The sequence below is a fragment of the Falco peregrinus genome, chromosome 3, assembly GCF_023634155.1.
Source record: "Falco peregrinus isolate bFalPer1 chromosome 3, bFalPer1.pri, whole genome shotgun sequence".
In the NCBI taxonomy this organism is placed as follows: Eukaryota; Metazoa; Chordata; class Aves; order Falconiformes; family Falconidae; genus Falco; species Falco peregrinus.
Genome location: NC_073723.1, coordinates 63,069,965 through 63,092,197, shown reverse-complemented (window position 1 = coordinate 63,092,197; position 22,233 = coordinate 63,069,965). Strand labels below are relative to the sequence as shown.

At 40.3% G+C, this 22,233-nt stretch overlaps 1 protein-coding gene across 2 annotated transcripts; it reads right to left on the bottom strand.

Annotated features, from left to right (window-relative positions):
- Nucleotides 1-823: 823 nt before the first annotated feature.
- Nucleotides 824-22,202, bottom strand: IMPA2 (inositol monophosphatase 2). Of its 2 annotated transcripts, none has more exons than XM_055799783.1 (8): nt 22,054-22,202; nt 15,920-16,053; nt 11,369-11,473; nt 9,969-10,014; nt 7,582-7,690; nt 3,943-4,051; nt 3,611-3,762; nt 824-2,796 (listed from the first exon to the last, which is right to left on the bottom strand). In XM_055799783.1, the coding sequence occupies exons 1-8, from the start codon at nt 22,168-22,170 to the stop codon at nt 2,681-2,683; spliced, it is 888 nt and encodes a 295-aa protein (XP_055655758.1). In that variant the 5' UTR covers nt 22,171-22,202; the 3' UTR covers nt 824-2,680. The 2 variants fall into 2 exon arrangements, with proteins under 2 accessions (XP_055655758.1, XP_055655756.1); XM_055799781.1 differs by lacking the exon at nt 7,582-7,690 and adding an exon at nt 4,761-4,878.
- Between the last annotated feature and the right edge of the window lie 31 nt (nt 22,203-22,233).

Here is a 22,233-nt window from a genome sequence, read left to right as displayed (position 1 = left end):
TCCTGCCTGCCCCCTCGCTACCCACTTTGGTGGCTGAAGTCAGCTGTTCGTGGTGGCCAGGGGCTGAATTGGCTTGGGAAAATGATCTGTCTGTAAAATAAAACCTTTGTTTACTGGGGTACTTTACAGGCAGATCACTTCACTCATCTTGTCCACGGAAGGGTTCAGAAATGTTTGTACTGGCACATGGGCAGCAGAGGAGGTGGGGAGGCAGGGCTGCTGCTCCACATACACACTGCCAGTTTAACATACTTGAACTACAGCCCAAATAAAAACCCAAACCGCATCCTGGGCACAAATGAGAACTTGTGAATGGGTTTCTGCGCTCCCCCTGCCCACCGCTCTTGGCTCCCAGCTTCACAAATTGCTGGTGTTTGCCATTGAGGTCGATGCATAGATTTCCCTGCTTTGCCGAGCTCTAGGACACCAGCACACACCAGCCCTAACTAGGTCAGAGACTTTCTTTGTAGCAGCAGGCTGACCTGCTGGGAAACCTCGCTGGAGCTGTGCAGCAGCTTCTCACACATGCTCCCCTCCCACAGCAGTGCTGGGGGGACGGGGTTAGGAGTGGGAGCGGATGAAGTGGGGCTAAGCTTCCACCACACTTGATCCCCTGCCAGCATAAGCCTCCTTATGGGGCTTACAGCCACAGCACAATTCCGAGTAAAGCCCCGGCTGCTCCCATGGCTGCCAAGGCTAAGCACCCTGGGATCAGAGCAGTGTCACCAAGCCTGGCATGGGTCACCAAGCCTGGCATGGGTCACTCAGATCTCCACTGTGCTCAGAAAGTGGGGGAAGGGTGAATAAGAGACAAGTGAGCCTATTAGTATTTATTATTTGTATTATTATAGCACCTCAGTGCCTAGTCATGGACCAGAATTGCATCCTATTAGCACTGTGCAAACCCAGAGCCAAAGTACTACAGTCCCTGCCCCAGAGGGCTTACAATCTCCGTTTCCAAACAGGAGGGGTGGTGTACAAAGAAATGGTGGGGGGAAAAGGGAGCAGTGACAAAATGTTGATCACTGTGACAGACAGCATTGGTTTTCTGGTAAGAACCATCAGTTCTTAAACGCCTAGTTGGATTTAGACATTCTTCACACAGTCAATACTTTGAGTTTCTTACGATAAAAAGCATCAAGAAAACCCACAGAATTTTATGTTATATTCACTGAAAAACATTTTTCATTGCAAGAAACACACGTAAGGTTGTTTTTAAAAAATATTGTTTAGTTTGTATGTTCTAAGCAGATATCTGAACACATTTACAAAGTCTACACATGCAGTGTATAAAGAAAGTTAAAAATTTTTAACCAACTTTTTTGGCTTATGCCTTCATTTAATTTGCGCTGTTGCAAAAAAGAGATACCTTCTAATTCTACTTTTAAAGAAAAAAATAGAAGTGATTTCATCTCAGCTACTTTTCTGGACACACTTATATTTTCCCTGTGCTTATGATTTAAAAAATAATCTAAATAGAAATTACCACCTTGGTGGAATTAAAACCAATGCTAGATACAAGGATAGAGAACAACTTTGTGTTTAGGAAATGTACGTAACTGATTTTACAGGTCTGTCTGATCAAAAGGTGCGATTACAACTTTGTGCAAGAAGGGCATGTGATTTATAACCTTTTGCAAGCATATCTTATGTTTATATTTTTAACAACTCGCCTGTAAGGGGCCAAATCCTGCTGTTCTGCTCAACATTTCTCTAATATCAACATCTTCCTGACACTGTGCTCTATTCCACTGGCCTCCTACAGTGTGCCATCGTTAATATTGCGAATAATTCAGTGGAGTTCAATATTACTGGTTTTAACTATAATTACTCTATGGCAGTAAGTGTTTGCAGGCTTGAATATCTTACAGAGGCCTGTAGGACAGTATGATTTATCCCCATGTAGAGGGATGAAGGGAAACAAGAACTCGCTGGACAGTTTGTAAAATCATTAAACACCTTCCATGATCAGCTCTTACTTGCTGTTTGGATAGCCCTCACGGAAATACCTAAGTTAGATATACTCTTTACCCGAAAATAACTTCCCATATTAGCTTTCTTCTATGCATTCTCTAAATTGCTGTAAACATCCAGGACACCCATATATATGGGTATGTGTGTGTATACATGCATATACATGTATTAGGTATATATATAGGCACATACACACATACATATAGGTACACATACATATATATGGATATATAGCTATGACATAGTTAGGAAACAATAGTATCATTTTTATTGCATTCTTAAGTATCATAGAACAAGGGTATTATAGGCACACATCTTAACTACTTGTCCTTACTACAGTCCTAAAGCTCATTTACCTGAGATCTGCATCTGTAAAAATAAAGTCCCATTTTTAGCTGCATGTTACAAAAGACTAAGTATCAGCCCCACAGATATGAAATTACAACTTAATTTTGAGACTAATTTACTACGAGTAAAATATGCTATCTTATAAAAAAGATACTGCTGAAAGTGATACATATTAAAAAGGAAACACGAGTCTTAGAGGTTTAAAAATCTCCCTATGCCTTCCCACATTGTAATAAATTTATAAAAAATATTTGACACAGAAAATCTCCACGGAAAGCATCCTGCTGAAATCACATACCCTTAAGCCACCCATCTTGCAAAGGTTACATAGTTCAGGAGGGCAGACTCCACAAAGTATTTAATTTTCATCATCCCGTCTGTAGTGAATAGTTTGTATTTCCTGAGCTATGAACATAGCCATCTCCCTGGTGCCTGCAGCAATCACTCGGCAGGACATAAGATCCAGAGGTCCCCCTGAGGACAAGAGGATTAATGAGAACTGTCTTACACGATGTAAAAAGGCAGTGTATTCTTAAATACGAACTATGCTGTAATTAGGTTCAGAAACACTGAGACAGCTTCATACGTAGCTCCTTTTGGGGTGGGAAGGACAACCTAATTCAGCAACGCCTATCTGGAAATTGCTGGCAAAAAACGATTTAAGAAAATTCTAGATACAATACCAAAGTATGCAACAATAAATGCAATATTCCCTTCTTCTAGCAACAGGAAGGGATAGAACAGAAATCAGTTCGGTCAGCACACCCTTCTTCTTAAGCTACCGTATCTTTCCACAGTATCCACATATCGGTCACCAGTAAACCATTACTCTGAGATGTGTACCATCTAAATGTATAAAATAATAATCCGGAAAACGTGCTGTCCTTTACTCCCTCTGAGTAGTTCCTAGTCATACAGGTTCAGGCACGTACCTGAGAGCCCTCCTTTCCCGGGAGGCTGTCTCTGCCAAAGTCTGTTTGGAGTCTGAGCGTATCTACCAAACTCCTGGGCTAGTTCTTTACTGTAAATCTGACACTTTGAAGGAATTACTCAAAGCCATGGAAATACAATTTGACTCAGAAGACCTTTGATGTGATGAAACCCCAGGCTGGAATTACATCAGCGTGTTAATGAATAAACCAGCCAGAGTCTAGTGGAATGTACAGACACCTCTACAGAATATTGCTAGAAATGAGATAGAGAAGAACTGTACCGAGGTAACACAAGTTGCCCCAAAATAGCCACTCAGTCCCCAAGAAGTCAATGAAAACAAGGAGATCTTACTCACCTGAAGTGTCTATCACAGTGCCACCTGCCTCTCTAATAATGACGGTAGCCGCTGCCAAGTCCCAGCAGTGTAACCCGAACTGGTAATAGGCATCCGCAGCACCGGCTGCCAAATGGCACAGCGCCAGGGTCGAGCTCCCAATGACACGGACCCTAAACCCCGTGAGAAGGGGACATGGTAACACAAGGCAGAAAATGCCTCTGATTTCAACCTATGTGTCAAAATCGCACAATGTGCAACGTACTTGTTTTGATTTTGGTTTTTGTTTGTTTTGTTTGGGTTTTAATGACTTTTGGTTACGAATGTGAGACATATATTGTAAAATATCTTACCCGTGTGCTTGGGCCTTGAGCAATCTCTCAATGTTACCAAGGAACAATTTCAAAGTCGCAGGGTCACGTTTTGGACCAATTTCTGTTAAAATTAAGGCCTTCGAGATATCTGCAATAGTAGGTAGTTGTTTCCATTAATTCAACAGTTTCCAGGTAGATTCTGGAAATTTGTTTTAAATTAAATTCTGACTTTTCACAGAAAAACAATTTTCATGTCCCTTTTTTTTTTACCCCAAACTCTTTCATAAGATACATCACAACTCTGCATAAAAATTCAAGCAAGACTGACTTTCCATATTAAATGGTCTGATCTAAACATACTTTAAAAAAAAAGAAAAGAATAGTAAGATTAAACCCAAGAATGTATTCTTATATTACTTCTCTTTCCATACATTGTTTTATTTCATTGACCGGTTAGCTTTTGGCAAATTCACTAACACTAGCAGTCAACTAAAAATCATCCAGTGATCTAGTAACTATTAATGATGCTAATTAATCATATTTTAAAACGGGATGGTTCTTCAATAGGGAACTTTAATTTGTTAACAAATTATAAGCAGTTGGGAATACAGTAAAAGGAAAGGAAACTTTCTACCTAAATCACCTGTTACCCAGTAACAGCTCTCTCTCATTCTGACATTTCAAAGACTGAAGACACCTTATGACTGAAAAAAAACCCCTTCTTATCACAAACTAAAGCAGTGTTTTAATTAATAATAATGTATGAAAGTTATATTTGCATTGTGTTCAGCAAGGGCAATTCTGACCTACAGCAGATGAGGATATCAGCCATGTGTACAGTCAAAGGTGAGACTCACAGTGACTTGAAGGTGTTGAAGCAGTCCTCATGTGAGATCTGAATATCGCTACTATATGACAAGCATATGCCAATGTAGGTGGAGGTGGTTGATCAAAAGCCTGCTTCTGCTGTGCCAGCTGAACTTGGAGGTGTTAAAGATATGACAAAACTCAACATTTAGCAGTTGATTACTTACTAACTAGGCTGTGCTCAAGTGCCAGGTGTCACCTTCTACCCTGGGTTAAAGGCAAGGCATTCATTCAGATAGGGAACGTCTACCTGGTTATTACAGCTAATTGCCTAAGTTGAAAATTCTTAGCAGAAGTAGCAAGCAGGCTTTCAAAAGCAAATTAGGCTGGAGTGAGACATCACTTCATAAAACAGGCTACCAACGATTTTAGTATTGCAGAGCAAGATTACGGATTCAAGCAATGCAGTAAATGGTTGGTGAGTAACAGGTATGTAATTAAATTAAAAGTTACAGGGTATCACAAAGCTTAACTGTAGGAACATAGATTTAACAACTGCTTTTTAAATTACTGCGTTAAAATATAGAAACACCAATCCAGGCACGCTGCAGGGTATTTGTTGTTTAGCCACCTCTGAGAACTCTGGATGGTGAAAGCATTCTGCCTTAGATCTTTTTGCATAACAGACCCAATTTATAATTACAAAACATTTAACGCACGCCTCATTGCTGAAATGCACCAAGCATTCACACCACACCAGTCATAGCTAGGTTATGACTAAGGCAGTTGTTCTTTTTAGTTATTAAATATATTTCTAATGCATAAATGGATCTCTTCAATGTTCATCAAGACTACAGGTAGAAATTGGATGAAGAGACTAAGGCAAGGAAGAGGGAGGTCTCTGCTTAGGGAAAGGATTTGGCTGATCACAAGAATCCATGGGGTTTCAAGAATTCAAGGTACAAGAGTAAATTTACTGACTACTTCTCACTCTGATAGAGGCCAGAGAAATAAGGAGGCTTGGTGGAAGATATTTAACAGTTATATGGATAGATTTATGAGGAAAAGACCAATTCTGTTGACCACAAAAGATTACAAAAAGAAAACACATTTACAGTATTAGCACATGTAAGGCCTGACCTAAACCTAAGCATGAGAAGAAAGTACCACTCAAGATCAAAGGGAAGATGGATCCTTCATTTAAGTGCATCCTGACTGCTTAGATTCCCATACAAGCCCTATATAAAATTTAATGTTGACAATGAACCGTGTTTGCCTGACTGTGATTTCAAATGATTAAATCTGAACAATTAATGTACAGTGTAGATCAGTGTTATACAACAGTCACATTTCCTGAAAACAAAAGGCATGAAGTAACGTGACAGCCTAGATCTCCAACACATCAGGCACTGGTGAAGGCTACTTGAGTTCCAGTGGTAGGTACAGGGAAACACACTCTCTGTTTCAGGGTTCGTTTACTTCACTGAAGCCACAATCCTTTATAGGAAAAGAGCAACTGTGATCTTATACACTTAAAACATCAATAGAAGAGAGACTCAAGAAGATCCATCTTCACTGGTGAAATTGCCCACCACCAAATGATGTCTCTCAAAACAAAGGAAAATTTCAAAGCATTTGGAAGGGCAGAAGGTCCACTTCCCTTGCTATGTTCTAGACACCCACGTGGACTGAACGTCCAGAGAAAGAAGGACAAAAGTGGCATGTGCCAAAATTGTTCTTTGCCCAACTGGAAACTAGAACTCTATGACTGCAAAAGTGAGCGAGGCCATTTCAAGTGTGGCTCAGCCAGCCCAACAGGGAGCACCTCTAGTTTTTTTCCTCATAGTCTCTGCCAGCATGGGTTTTTGTGGAATACGTGATACTGGAGAACTGACAAAAATGTGATGTATAATCAAGGATTAAAATCTTAGGGGTCACTGACTTTACAATTTGCTCCGTCTCTCCAAATAGGGAGACCCCAGCTCACTATTAATTTAGGTGAACAGCCAAACTTCCCAGATTTGAGGGAAGTCTTGAGGCAGGGTCTGCCTGGAGCACTGCGACAAATCTGTATATTAAATTGCTCGAATTTACTGTGTTTCAAGTGCATTAGGTCTCTTTTTGGGGTGAAATTTTTACCATCTCCTGTGGACAATGATGTACATTTTTGGCACATGTCTGCTTCTGTCTACAACTGAATGTTATGCTCTCCTCTGCATTTTGATTGATTAAAAGAAAACTTCTCTACTCACATCTGATTATTGTTACCTATTATCATTAGGTAAACAGACAGATCTATGACTTGGTTTACCAACAAAATAATTCCATTAAAGTGTTGACTAAGTCTTGCTAGCTATTTGTATGTTGAAACATACCTCACATACAAAAGCAAGCTGTTAAAGGACCCCTAACAAAGCATGCATCCTTTAGTTTACGGTTAGCATGTATGCCTACAGACATAACACACTTTATGATGTACAAATTTATCGAAAAATAAGTCAATAATGGCCACCATAGTACTCTGAATTTGATTCACCATTCCCATTGCATCTTGCTCATAAACAGTTATGCCAGTGTACAGCTGGAATGAAACTGGTGAATCTACTCATTCTTCCTTATTTTAAACAATGGTTATGAAGCAAAATAATTTAGGATTATTTAAATAGCTTATATTCAGATGTATATTTTAAAAAGAAAATGAGGAAAGTTGTGGTTTTTCAGAAAAAAACAAACACACAGCAACAAAATTATCATGCAGGTGAAATACTTTCCATCAGGATAATGATGTTCATTATCCTAATGATGATTTGCAACAACTCTGAAACAAAATTAACATATTCCTTTTAGAGTTCTAACAAAATCTAGACCAACCTGTCTCTTTTGATACCTGAAGCCTTTTGTCATTACAAAATGCCCCTTGACCTCTTCTACCAGTGTATAATCGTTCTTCAGTGCAGTGGTAAATTACACCAAATTCAAGCTTTAAGATTTTGAAAAGGAAAGAAATGAATGCAACTCAAATTACTCATCATAAATATAAACAACTACTAATGGCAGAAAGATCAGCAATATCTTAATTGGTACATGTAATCAAAGATTATATTGATGCTAACAAACTGGATAATTCTACTTTTACTGTGATATTGAGATATAGGTCATATAAAATTCAGTTTATAAAGAGACGTTAATGCAATCTGTGATCTTCTGAACTCTTACTCGCAGCTTGTTAGTGTTCACATTAGAATGGATTAAATTCCAAGTTGATTTCAAATTCAGTTGTATGTTTTTGTTGAAAGTATGCAAGTCCTCTATGGCCAGATTCTGAATGCTTTGCTTTCACTGGTGAGCAGTTACACCTAGAAGTAATCCCACTGACTTCAGCTGGACCCCGAAGATTTGTAGCCCCAAATACACAGATATATCAGTCAGGCATCCAAACTCAGAAGTCATGGCACACTGCTTATTAACAGTGGATGCTTTTATATGCACTTCACCTTTCATAATGCATTTAATTTGCCTGCCTTTTCAACCAAGATAGTACACTCCAATCACCTGTACAAATATTTCTCTGCAAAATCCATTTTGTTTACCCATAAAAGTGAGAATCTTGTGAAGTCACACGACTTCAAGAGAAGGAATTTGAAGAGAAATACCAAATACTGTGACCCTAAGAGAAAACTTGAGAATGAGCAACAAACGGAATTTTTGTGGGAGTATCTCTTCACCAATGAGAAGAGGGTCAGAATTTGACCCTTGCTTTAAACCCAAGGTATTTAATTTCTCCTTTCCTTTAATAGGTTTCACCAAAAGATTTTAAAGCAGTTTACAAACTTCAATGATCAGCTCCTAAAATCACCCCTAGACAAGTACTGTCAGCAATATTCTATTTAGGAGTGGACAGATACACAGAAATTAAATGACTTGTCCAAGGTCACAGAAGACGTTGGTAACAAGGTCAAACAAACGTCTCGGATGTTCTAGACTCCTGCTGCCCTTCTCCCTTCAATGCGAAAAATCACTGGTGTTCATGAGAGACAATTCAAAGGGAATAGACTGTCCTCACTCCCTACCCTGAGGTCCCATCTAAGCCAAGGGTTTTTTTGAGGAACACACTATTAATAGACTCTTTCCCTAAAGACATCTGCAGGATTTTCTTCAGTACTCTTCAAGGCTTACATTCAGGTCAGTTCCCCTGTGTGTACTTTGGCTACTTTTCAGTTTACTGCTTCTTTCTGCTTTTCCCATTTGTTTACTGAAGGAGATTTAGCATAATTCTTTATTTTTGTTTCAGCTTTGTTTAGTTTACATAACCCAAAATATGCAGCATCAAAATCATGATGGTGTTCTAGAAAACATAAATATTACAGAAAGCTGTCTGGTAATAACTTATAGTATTCAAAAGGACCTTTGGGAGTGAATAAACTTCAGAAAAGCATGGAAGTGTTTCTCTGCAGTTTCCATGTTTGAAAATTCTAGAGAAGTACACAACATTATTCTGTTTAAATCGGTAAGAGCCACTAGCACATCTGAAAACTATGCTGTTATTGCACAGAATTCTCACTGGCTTTGCTTACAGCTATACACGTATTTAAGACCATGGAATTAGGTTGAAAGAGGCACATTCCTTGGCAATTTGAATAGGTGGCAACATCTGGAGAGAAGGCACTAGCATGAACTAGTATACCTAGGTATCTCAAAATGGCACATGGGAAGACTAGGTGCCTTCTTCCCCCCTGTAATCAAGATCTCATGTGGGAAACAGTTATTTTACTATGTTAAGAAAACCACAAAGGCAGATTATTTAATCTAGACCCATAATTTTGCACTATTCATAGAAATCAATTCTGAATTGCCTCATAGCAGCAGTTAGCTTTCACAGGTACTGCTAGCAGTAAAGAAGCAATAATAATAGCATAAGAACACTGGGAGATATGTTTAAATTATGAATAGGCAGCACTATATTTAACTCATTATGGTTTTGTCTTACAAAACCTTGCTTACACCAGTACTCTTTTTTTTCACCCACATAAGTCCTACAATATTTATAATAATTTGCGAGAACTGTCTTGCAATTGCCAGTTTGCGTAAATAAGTTTTGCAGGACTACAATTTCAGACTAGATCAAATGCATTTAAAAAGCATAGAAAAACCTGAGTAGCAGCCGATTTTTTAAAAAACTGTTTTATTTAAAGTTCCCACATGGTTTTGAGACTTCTAACCAGCTCTCTGGTACCCATCTTAAAGAACATACTTCATACCTCTCTGTTAACAGCAAATCCTATGCTCACTGCCACTGTCGGAAATCTGTGAAAAATAAGAAATGGAGAATTATTGATAAAAAAAAATCTCTGAACTTACTCCTTATGCAACGGCCTTAGGCAACAAAACCCTACATGCAGCTCTGTGATTTCACTTGTGTCAAAACGCTCTTGACATTGTACTATTTCTCCTTTGTCAGCCTCCTTAACTTTGTCAGTTCCTTTAAAAATGTCATTTAATACTGGAGAAGGCAAGAAATAAACACATGAAGATACCAGGATTTTTCTTCCATACACATTGTATATTTAATGATCTTTTTGCTTTAGTGTAATTGAATTATCCAGTATAAAACCATTAATGTTGTTATAACAAGTCATCACTTTTAAGAGCACATTTTCTTCAAGTTCAAGCATCTAAACCAGCAATTAAGTAGCATGGAGATACATTGCTGCTGACATCAACGTAAGGAGAAACTAGTTCCTCTACCCTCTCTTTTGGCAAAGCGACGATCAAATATTTAATTTGGTCATTCTGACTGAAGTATAATTCTTGCATTTTAAACAATGAAATAAATTAATTTCTTAAAAACACGGCTGTAAAGGTCCAGAAAATATTGCCAGAAAGAGAAAATTTCAGATAATTGCATGAAACCCCAGCACATGACAGCCCCCACCGCCCCTTGAATTCTATGTAACTGCACCAAAAGTCAAGGAAATGCCTTTTTTTAAAACATATTATTAATAACTGCAGTTATGTTTAGTCATTAACTGTAAGGCAGAACATATTTAAGGTCTTTAAGTATTATGAATAGTCATCAGTTTACAATTCCTAGCACTCAAATGATGAATTCAACTTTTGCATTTTTGTAGTAACAATCCCTACATTTCTTTTTGCAGAGAGGTATTATAGAAATTCAAAACCAGTGTCTACTATGTACAACTTAGTTTTCAGTTCTATGCAATGGTTGTTCTTCCGAGGAAAAATGAAGCATTTATATATTAAAGGGAGAAAACACCACTACTAAAAGGAATGTGTAACAACCACATAAGGCGTTAGGCCAAGTGCCATCATAGCACAGCGTTGTTCCTCCAGTTCAGCTCAAGTCTCTGCATGTTAATGTGTGGTTATATATAATTGAGCTGTGAGTCAAGAGCTTTGGGTCATTAAGCAACCAGCCGAAACTTTAGCTTACCTTTAGATAACAGTATAGAGCTCTCTCCAGCACAAACACACACTCCACCAGATAGAGGATACAGGTACAAAAAGATAAAGGGATGACTCCTACGTATGAGTCAAAGGAACAGATCTACCACAGTACAACACTTTTAAGTGGGAGGGAGGATTTGTCAGAAGCTACGTTTTGCTTTTTGATGTATTTCCCAGTTCACCGTCCACTTACCTGTGCACAAAGTTGCACGTTCCATCAACAGGGTCAATAATCCAGGTCGGACTGTCGGTGAGGACACATTTTGAACCAGCAGCAGTAGATTCTTCTGCAATAAACCTGCATTTGGTGTGGAGTAAAAGAAGTTTCCCAGAAAATTGGCTTAGATATGTGACTTGGAAAGTCAAACACCATCTTTCTGTTTCTGAAGAGATACTTAATTTTTATATATATGTATACACACACACAAATATTTTGTATAAATGTATATGTATGTATAAACACATATATTGCTTTTTTCATTTGGGCATGGGTAATTTTCATAGAAACTTTGAAGGAGAGTTCTCAAATTTATAGTATGCTATTTTACATGGTGAAAACTCCTTTTGTGCTCACTTTTCCAAAATATACCATTAAGAAAGTTATGAAAATGGATGCAGAAATGGATCTGAATTGGCATCTCTGGAACTCTAGAAGAATTTTTTTTTGTGCAGAATGTAATTTTATGGGTTAGGCCTGTCTCTTGCAGCAAGTAATATAAACTGCAAACTGTAGCTGCTTCTCTTTTGCAGTCAAATTCAGTCAGCTGGAAATAATGCACGCTTAGAAAATCCACAATCTCCCTCCTACTTGAATTTTTTTACAGTAATCTGACTCAGGAAATTAAAGGATCTACAAAAGTGAACCTTCTTTTTCCCATGACCCAGAAAAAATCAACAAATTAATTTTTTTTTGTTGGCTGTTTGGATGCACAAGGCACACATTGAAATCTGAGCTCATCTTCTGTTCTGTTCTATCTGTCCCATTTTTTTTAAGTGGATATGCTATTTCTTTTCCTCCTTTTTCCCTGGGAAACAGATATCCAGTTCTGGCATATTTCCTGCTGACCTTAATTATCCCCGCTCTCCCATAAACTCAGGGTCTGTTTCTCTAAGTGGTGTGCAGGTGCTACTCTCACAGATGTGAATAAAGTCCTGTATGTACAGGTGTAGAATCAGACTGCTAGTACTGAATCTTGCTTTTGGTTTCACATTTGAACAACTGGTAGTGGTATTCAGAGTTCCCGCAAATGCTAGAAGATGAAAAAGCTCTCGAAGAGGCAAAGAAAAAAAAATTGCATAAAGAGAAAATGTCTTTTTTCAGAAACAGTTGCTTCCCTAGACCTAGGAGCAGCTATTTTCTTTTGTGCCCTCAACATGCACCGCATGATGCCACGTAATGCTTGCAACCATGAGTTTAAATGTTCCGCAGACAGCACAAGAGGAGGCTTCTTGAATTCTCCAAATGCTACTTTGCCTTTCCCTCAGTAGAAACTGACTACTTTGATGGCATTATGGGCCCCCAGTGGGTATGAAGGGGGAAGTAAGAAGTGTTTGCTGCTATTTTTATCTCCATTAAAGATAACAGCTGAAGGACGAAGTGTTAGCGTGCAACAGAGAAATGAGAAAGACTTGGAACAAGTGTTTGGAATTCTCAGTTAAACATAGCACTCTGCAGACTCCTTGCTCTAAATATTCCATTATTTTGTCTTTTTGGTGCTGCATCATTTGACTTTTGCTTTTACAAATCTTGTAATTAGCACCTAAACCCAACCACGCGCTTAGGCAGTGCTGCTTCTTGCAGATGGAGCACCTTACCTCCTATCTCAGATTTGCCATCTTCCCCATAAATTGTATCTCTGCTTCAACCCTCTGCCAGCTGCCCCAGCCAGGGCCTGAACTATAGCCGTTGTGTTGCCAGTCAGAGAGAGGTGAAATGGGAACCTTTTTAAAGACAAGAGCGTTTCTGCATAAGGTGCTTTGCCCTCAAGTACTGTAAGCCTGTCCCTTACGGCGGGGTGTGATGCCGCAGTCCTCACATACAGAAATGCTAACATGAAGCCTGGCCTGGGCACAGCAGCACCATTGATAAAGTCTTGATGTCCAAGGACAATTTTCCAAAATGGAGGTAGGACTAATTAGGGGCACATTTTATGAAATGTGGGCTGAGAGGTTAAAATAAGCCTCTTCCTGTTATACAATACTGGGAACTGTGACAGGCCCTCAAGGTCAACATCAGATGCGTTGCTCTATGGCTCTCTGTCCTGTAAAGACATGCAAACTAAGCAAAACATTCAGCCTGAAGTACTGCAAACCAGATTTTAGGAACAGCTTGAGAAGTGGGAGGGGTAGCTGTGTTATTACAGTAGTTAATTAAATACACCAGCCTGCCAGCTCTGTTGATCTCTCTTCAAATCTGGATTAAAGTTTTCCCCCACTGAAAACGAGTCCAGTAATTTTAGCCAAGCCTTAGCATACATCTGTGCATACCACAGTGCCACTCTGAAATTCATTGCTGGAAAAGCAGGGAGACTGTAGCACAGCGTAAACTGCAGCGGGCGTGATACCCAGTGGAGTGCAGGAGGTTCAACCCAGGGCTATCCCTCACCTACCCCTTATGGGGGTCTGAGGGCAGAAAGCCAGGAAGCTAGAGCTGGATGTCACCCTCCATAATGGCTGTGTCCTGGTTTTAATGTCTTACAAGATCAACGGCACAGTTAACACAAAAATGACAACTTGTGTAACAATAACAGGCAAACGGTACAACAGCCTTTTTCAACCAGTAGCCCCTGATTTCTGATAGATAGCCAAGATCTATCAGAAAAAATATCCCTTTGAAAAGACTCACTTGGAGGATGTCAGAGTACCAAAGAGGGGGCAAAGATGAAAACTTGGATGAAGAATGAATGAGGATGATACATGTCACTTAGCCAAGGAGAAAGAAGAAAGAAACGTGGGACAGAATCACCTTTTAAATAGGTTTTCCTAATAGTTCTCTTTACTTCTGAATACATTTCCAGCCTCTCAAGACTCATCACTGCCACAATCCAAATGGCACAGATTCTAATGAGAGCCCTTTTTTCTAACCCCTAAGGTACATTTTTTGATTAAGAGAACATAAGAATCAAGATGATTTAAGAGAAAAAGTAGTAACAGAAATCTTCAGTGAAGCTTTCAACAGCCAGGTTATGGGAAAGACTGAACACAATTTAAATATATTTTAATATCTTTATTGCACTTTAATTTAAACTTTGATTGCTACTGTGGACTCCTCATTGCAAATGTTTTAATCTAGTCTAGTTAAACCTAGTTTTAATCTATTGTTTAATCTAAATGTATTCACAGTCTGAACAAATTCTAACCAAAACCAACAACTAATATCAGCAAAAAAGAATTGTCTTGAAGAAACAGCAATCCTTTCGTTTCCTTGTAAAGTCTGAAGTTAACTGTACAGAGTTAATGAAAGCAGGGATTTTTCAGTTCCTAGGTTGACACTGACCTTAGAACATTTGTTCCTATTCTGAGTAACCTGAGTGCTTCTGATGATTTTCATTTTATGTGAAATGCGTATGTTTTATGTTCTCTACTGGACTGTTCAAGGAAAAAAAAAACCAAACCACTGTAAGAGTGGAGACGAGAAAAGAGCACAGCCAGCAACAGTAGAAGGAAAATTACACAAATAATAGGCTTGTAAAGTCTGGCACTCTCTTGAGAATCACGGCCAAGAACCACACATTATACTGTACAGTACTGCTTCAATGTGTGATCACATACAACACGTATTTAGAAAGCCTTATTCAGTATGCAGTTTTCTTTCTGCTCCTTCTGACGGTGTTTGTTTTTTTTTTTTCCAGCAGCATCACCGACAATCAGATTAGTAGCTGAGCCCTCCAGATTTTCATCTTAGTTCGTTTCTGCACAGTGCTAGAGTGCAAGGCTCATCTCCATGAGAGATGCACACAGTTAGAAGGAAGTCATACCGTATTTAAGGGATACACAGGCTCTGCACTGGCTCTGCAGGAAGATGAATTGTTTCTTTGTGGGCTGAAGTTAAACATGGAAATCAATTGCAGTGTCTCTGCATCAAACCAATCCTGGCCAACTAATACAAAACCTTTCTCCAGTCTTTGCATTTGCTAGTAGTTTCAAATTGAACATAATAATTCAAGAGGAGTGAACAATCTGATCTATTTTTAAAACCTTGGGTTGACACCCCATATAGTAATTTATAACCTGTTTATGTATATGCATCAAATGATGATAAACAACCCTGCTGCACACCAATTTTAGGATTCTGTACAACAGAAGGTAAATGTGAATAAATACAATACTTGTCCTGATCTGGCAAACACATATGTATGACAGCAAAAGAAAGTGAAGGGAAGGTCTGCAGGACCGGACTTTTGCTATCATTTTCAGCTATATTTCAATAAATATTCTTAGCATAATCCTTATACAATAGAGAACAGATCACCAGTCTGAAAATCATGGCGGTCCATATGAAACCTTCATATATGATGTCCCTATAGGAGAAACATTACTATTAAATACATATATTAAGAACCACAACTATTAGAAAATGTGAAGTACTAAGTATAGGTGGTTGGTTTTTTTCAAAGTGTCCAACAGCAATAGGTTAATATGTAAGAGAGATATATAAACTTTAAAATTCCCTTCAAATGTCAGTCAGATATACAGGTCTTAAAGGAAAAAAGGTCATTGATAGTTTCTTTCCATAGGGACTCACCTGTGGGAGGGAAACTTCTCTTTCAGAACAGAAATAATTAAATTTTCCACAAAATGATCAGTTTCTGTCACAAGATCTGCTGCAGATGTCTTTGTGGACACTTGTTTTTCCTCTGTTAGAGCTTTCCTAATAATCTGAAACAGAAGTTCACAAACCAGATTTGTTGGCCATTCATCCTGTGCACACTAAAATAGTATATTTACTGAAAAATTACAGCTAATCCTGTAAAACAACTGTAGGCCTAATTCTACCACAGCCTGTTCTAATTCTTTGGACTAAAAATCCTTCTGAGCTAATGAGTAGTCTTTGGGAACACGGCACTTTGAATCACTCTAAAAGAACCTCTCATGACAGTTCAGAAAAGGATTGATGAATGGGATGCAACTAATGGAATAAAAGGATAATGGCAGTCATCATGATTTAGGACATTACAAGAAAATACACGTAAGAGAAGAAAGAGCCTTGAGGCTCAGGATTTTTTCATGGAAACCTCTTTTTCTTTTTCCTTTTTTAATTTACAGGACCAGTACCCTGCTGCTCTCCTACTTTAAAAAACATACAATAAGGCAAACCCCACTGATTTCTTTCTTTGCCAGCAAAGACACACAATGTTTAATTTGTCTTGTGCGTATGGGTTTTTGGAACTTCAAGTGCTGACCACCCACTAACTCCCAAAGAACTGCTATATATTTAACAGAAACAAAAATTTAGACTTTTCCCTAGATATGGAACCCTGTGATCTAACCCTGGATTCTCTTCTGGAAAAGTCTTTATCTCATTTTTAAGGATTTTGCTGTTATGAACTGAACAAAACCACATCAAGTGCAAATACACATATGGGAAAACAGTTAATAAAAGCTTTTTGACAATTTTCCCATCTTCTTTCTGGTTTTTTTTTCCACTCCATTAAAAAGAAAAATAAGGGGGTAGGATGCAAAAGGAGTTGATTTATTTTTTTAACCAGTGAAACTGATAAGCTATTTGAAATTAGGAAAACCAAAACTAAGCAAAAATTAAGCAGCACTTGTTTGTATAGAATTATATCAACTAAAACCAGCACTACCAAGACCAGTATTCCAAGCCCCTTCTAAAACTTATATATTTCAATTGTTTAACCAAATTTCCATGGACCAAAGTATTTTAAAACCATCAAGAAACACTTGATGACCAAAGAAAACAGTTCTGCTACATTATGCATGGGAAAGGAAACCAGCATCTCAAATTTTAGTCTCAGCTCTTGGTTTTAATATAAAATACAGCGTTTGAAGGGTGTGCTGATTGTTCTGACTGTTGCCTTAGTACAGAAGGTATCTGGACTACTGTTCCTGTTTTGTGAGCTGTAAAACATTAGTTACACCTATTAACTGAACTGGTGATAGTTGCTTAATATTTCTTGTTTGAGGTCTTGCTAAAGTTCATTAGTGTGTATCAAAATATTAGCCACATGTAATCTTTTTACTCCCTTTAATGCCCTGCATGGTTTTCTTGAAGGTTTTACCATAAAAGCATAAAAGTACAGCTCTAAGAAGGCACTTGGACTCCTCTTCGGTCCAAAGCAAAATCCTAAACACTCCAACCATCCCTGTTGTGCATTCTAAAAAACTGCTATGCTGATACCTTTTATTTTAATTGCTCTTCTTTACTTTTATATTGTCTATATATAAGCAAATGCCCTGCTCAGAACTGGGCTTAGAACTTTGCATAGTGAAACAGATGAGGAATACATTCCTCTTGACAGAGAAGATTTGAAGTTCTTCAAAGCAGTGCCATGTTCCTGACTTCTGTTCAGTTTTAATACATACCAGACTGAGGAGACACTTGCAGCCACTTAAATCAGGACATGCCACCCCTCAGCAGGGCAGTGAGATCACACCTGAGCCTTGCTGCAAAAAGAAGAGCGGAGGTGAAAGCTCTCCCCCGTGGATGTGCTCTGCAATCGGTTGCTTTTTGTCGTGTGCTCTGGCACCTGATCTCTCCTTCCTGAATACAATCCTTTGCACCTCTTAGCACTGAATTTAATATTTATAATTTCTCATCCTTTTTCCAGTTGTTCATGACCACTTTTAACTGTGTTTCTCTGGCTACCTGCACATGCCAGCCTGAGGCTCCAGTCACTTTGGAGGTGGGAACAGCCCAGGGTGTGACTCTGATATGAAGTCTCGCCCGTCTCCTCCTCCGCAGGTCCATGTCGAGGGGCCACATTACCCAGCCCCATGATGCTCCTCCCCACCTCCTGGGCAGCGGATGTGTTGAGGGGAGAGCAGGAGAGAAGTCACGATGCTGTGCTGAGGTCATCGGCCACAAACGGGCACCACATCTGTATGTGCTCACCCACGGTACCAGGTGACGCCAGGGGATGGATCCCTGCTAATTCTCTGCCAAAGGGACTCATATGCATTTGCAGCAGTTTATATGGGTATGCAATCCAAGCCAGAGCCCCAGACAAAGATCACATTCCCTGCATCATTGATGAAACAGCTTTTTTTCTTCAGAAATTTATCCAATAGATGAGTGGTCCAGAATTCAACTTATGTTGAATAAACCCTAAAAATCATCTGCCTACAAACAGTGTTACAGCCTGGTGCCTCAGAGTACTTTGAGAACATCACTCATCTGCTCTCATTGTGGAAGCCTTACAATAAGGTTTGCAGGTACCTACTGCAATTGCCTGGTCTTCCCAGCTGGGCATGGAGCTCCATAAAAGTCCCTCTCTAGGCAACAGGTAAGCAGAAGACCAAAGGAACTACAGGTTGATGAAATGAAAACAGCTAATTGCTCCTTATCGCTATCGTACAATGAAATTGGCAACCAAGGTGCTGTATTTTGCCTGTAAATGTATTTCACTAGGCTTTATTACTGCGGAACAGATTGTCCCTAGATTATAGAGATTTTACAGCCATTTCTAAGCAGCTGATTTTTGGAAGCGTGGATATTTAGAGCAGAGCCACTTAACACTTTCAGCCCATGCTGCCCCACCTCTAATAAAGAATTGGCTAGATGTTATCCTAATACCCTGCTTGGGAGCATTTGGGGGGTTATGCAAAGTGAGGGACATTTACACCAGTACACACAGGAAGACCGCATCACAGAGCAAGACCCAGGCTGTCCCTGCTCCCTTCTTGCTTTCCCACAGAGCAGGAGAAATGGAGCCGCAAGGGCAGTGTACTCACCAAGTCCTGGAATCGTCCTTTCCTAACACCGTTGTGAAAATAAGTCATACAAAGGAGAATGGAGAGGACAGAGGGCCAAGATGCCTTCTCCCCCAGTACCTGCCAGGAGAGCCACCTACAGGGAGGTGCTCACGTTAGATATTTAATCTCATCATACTGCCTGCACTCACCCCACACTTCTGGGAGCTCTAAGATGGATTTACTTGCTTGCAATATTGTCCTGAAATATTTGCTCACTGAAAAAATCAAACATCTAGATAAAAAGCACAACTACCTAAAACTATTTTTGGGGGAAAAAAATGAGAAAAAAGTAAAAAACGTAGTTTGTGTGGACTTCAACATGCTAGCTTCCAGTCTCGGTTTCTTACCCTTGTTTTCACCTGGATGTACATCCCCTCATTTTGGTGAGGTTTCTCCCACTGTAATTGCAGAGAACTGTGCAAATTACTCAGTACTTAATGGCATCAAAGATGCAGAGACTAGTCGTGCCTGCTTTTCTTTAGCAAAAAGTCACACTAAGCCAATGGGTGTACACTCAAGAACATAGTGAGCAGTTTACTCACAGAAAAAGCAGAGGAGAGGTTCAAACAAATGCAGTTATATGTGGCCTTATAGAGTGAACTAGACATAATTTTAATGCAGGTCAATTACAGATTACAAAACTATGGCCATTCTCATTATGAAATAGCCATATATATTAAACAAGAGCCTTTGATATTTCGTAAAAATAATGGAACTAAGTAACAGGATGGGCAAGAGAGGCAATGTTTTTAACGCGGGAATAGAAGTTACTCCGGCACCATCACTTTTGACACACATTCAAGTGATAATGTCTTTATTGGTCTTTTAAGTTTAGAAGAAACTATTCCAGAGCAGAGATGTCTATCTGTTGGAAGGAAGATCATTTTGTTTATACTCATGAAGCATGATGCAATATAAATTAAACAGTCAAATAAGCCGAAAGGGGAGCCCAGGAAAATGTATTACTGGTTAACTTTTCCTAGAAAGCCAAAATCTTGACTTGCATGCCTTTCTTCAGGTTGGCCTCTGTGCCAAGACTCTTGTAGACAGTTTCTAATGATTCCAAGCCTTCCTAACCTGCCATGGTCCTGAGAAATGGAGGGCCTTAGAAGAAAGGCTAAAGTGGCAAAATTTCATCCAGGGATGGAAACAGGACTCAAAATCTAGGGAGACAGAGTGCAAGCAGATTTCTGGGGATGGAGGCAAAGGTGGAGAGGTCTGAGGGATGGGAGGAGAGGCAGAAGAAAAAGATGAACTTGACCAGTGGAACTGACTATGTTTGGAGATCAAAATAAAACTTGATTTTATCAGTCAGTTTTCAACAAAAATCCAGTCCTATCAAACCTACATTACACTGCATTTTGTGTCCTTATCTCTAGCTTCTTTTGGGAACAGCTGGGAGTAGATCGACACATAAATAAGATACAGCCCTACCTGCACCTTTTCTTCCACAAGGATCTCTGATGGTTTTTGTAACTAAAAAGACTCTTTAACATTACAAAGTTAGTAAAGCTCCTGTCCAGTTCCAAAGTCCTACTTAAACAACATCCTTGACTGGCTTAAATTTGGCCTGCCAAGGAATCAGCCATTTCCTGCCAGTTGCAAAGTAGCAATGGCAAACTGCGAAAAAGATGCAAGGAATAATCTTCTGGAATATCTATTTCTTCCAGGAAAAGACGCTCAGCTGTGATCTTCTGGATGATTAAAATGGCTGGAGATGGTCATAGCTGTTGTCACAAACTGATATTTTGAGAAATAAAGTGTGGATGCTTGAGCAAGTCATGAGAGGCTCTCTTGTGAAATGGCTGGCAGAAGGAGTATGCCGGAGAAACTCCTGTTGGGAGAGTCTGTGAGAGCACGACCTGTCATCCCAATTTGGATTATCCATTTATTCCCTGTACTACTAAAAGAAGTCTCCTCTCCCCTGGCATTCGGTTCATCTTTGTGTGTGTCTTCTACTATGGAGAAAATACATTTAATAACACATACTCAGGAAAAGTTACAGGTCCTGAACTCAACAGAACAGGGGGCTCCTTAATTCATAGCGTACAAGTACAAAGTGTGTTTCGAAATACAGCAGAATGGAAGCAGAAGGGAAATTCATGTTGCCGAGGTTTGAGTTTTGCCTAATTTCTCAAGTGAGCCATCTGCTGATTCCACTTCTTGGCACTGTTAGAGTCGGTGGAAGTTTTGCCCCTGCACGCAGAGGGGCCGGGATGTCTCCTGAGGTGACTAAGGCTCTGCTGTCTCAGGACGTGGATCTTAAAACAAGCTAGCATAGATCTTTGCCGAGCCACTGCTGATTTATCCCTAGCAAGTGAATTTTGGCCACTCGGGAGACACTGGTATATAGAACAAGAAGGCAAAACCTCCCTGACACGACTGTTTTTCTCCACACGAGCTGCTCGAAAACAAATGCCAGTCATGTAACGTGTAAATTCACAATAAGCTGGATAGATGTGCCACGGCATACACCCTTGGCTGTATGTAACAAATTCAGGTATAGCCACAGCGTGCTCCAAAACACCCCGGTACCAGTCAGTGCTTGGTGTATATTTGGAAAACTTACTAATGCACCCTCACGCCGACAAAAAAATTTCCACTTTTTTTTTTTTTAAATAAATAAAAATACTCCCGGTCACAAGATAAATCTGCTTTCACCTGAAGCGCCTCCTCGCCCCGCCGCGGGCAGCGGCCCCGCCGCCATCCCCCCGCCGCGGCGGGAAGCGGCCGCGGGCCCCGGCCCGGTTGAGCGGCTGCCGAGCGGCTGCCGGGCGCTGCCGCCCCCCCCAGCCCCGGCGCCCCGGCCGCACGGCCCCTCAGCCCGCCCGGGACCAGAGGCGCCCTCCCGCCGCGGGGCAGCCCGGCCCGCGCCCCCCGGGCGCCCCCGCCGCCAGCAGCGTCCCGCGGGCGGCGCAGGGCGGGCGGCGCAGCGGGTCTCACCTGCCCGGCGCGCAGCGCCAGCTGCACCGCCAGCTCCGCGCACTCCTTCCAGGGGTCCCCACCGCCGCCGGCCGCCGCCGCCCCCCCTTGCTCCTCCTCCTCCTCGCACGGCTTCATAGCGGCGGCGGCGGCTCCGCTGGCCGGAGCGGGGCCGGGGACGCGGCGGGCCCGGCTCCCCGC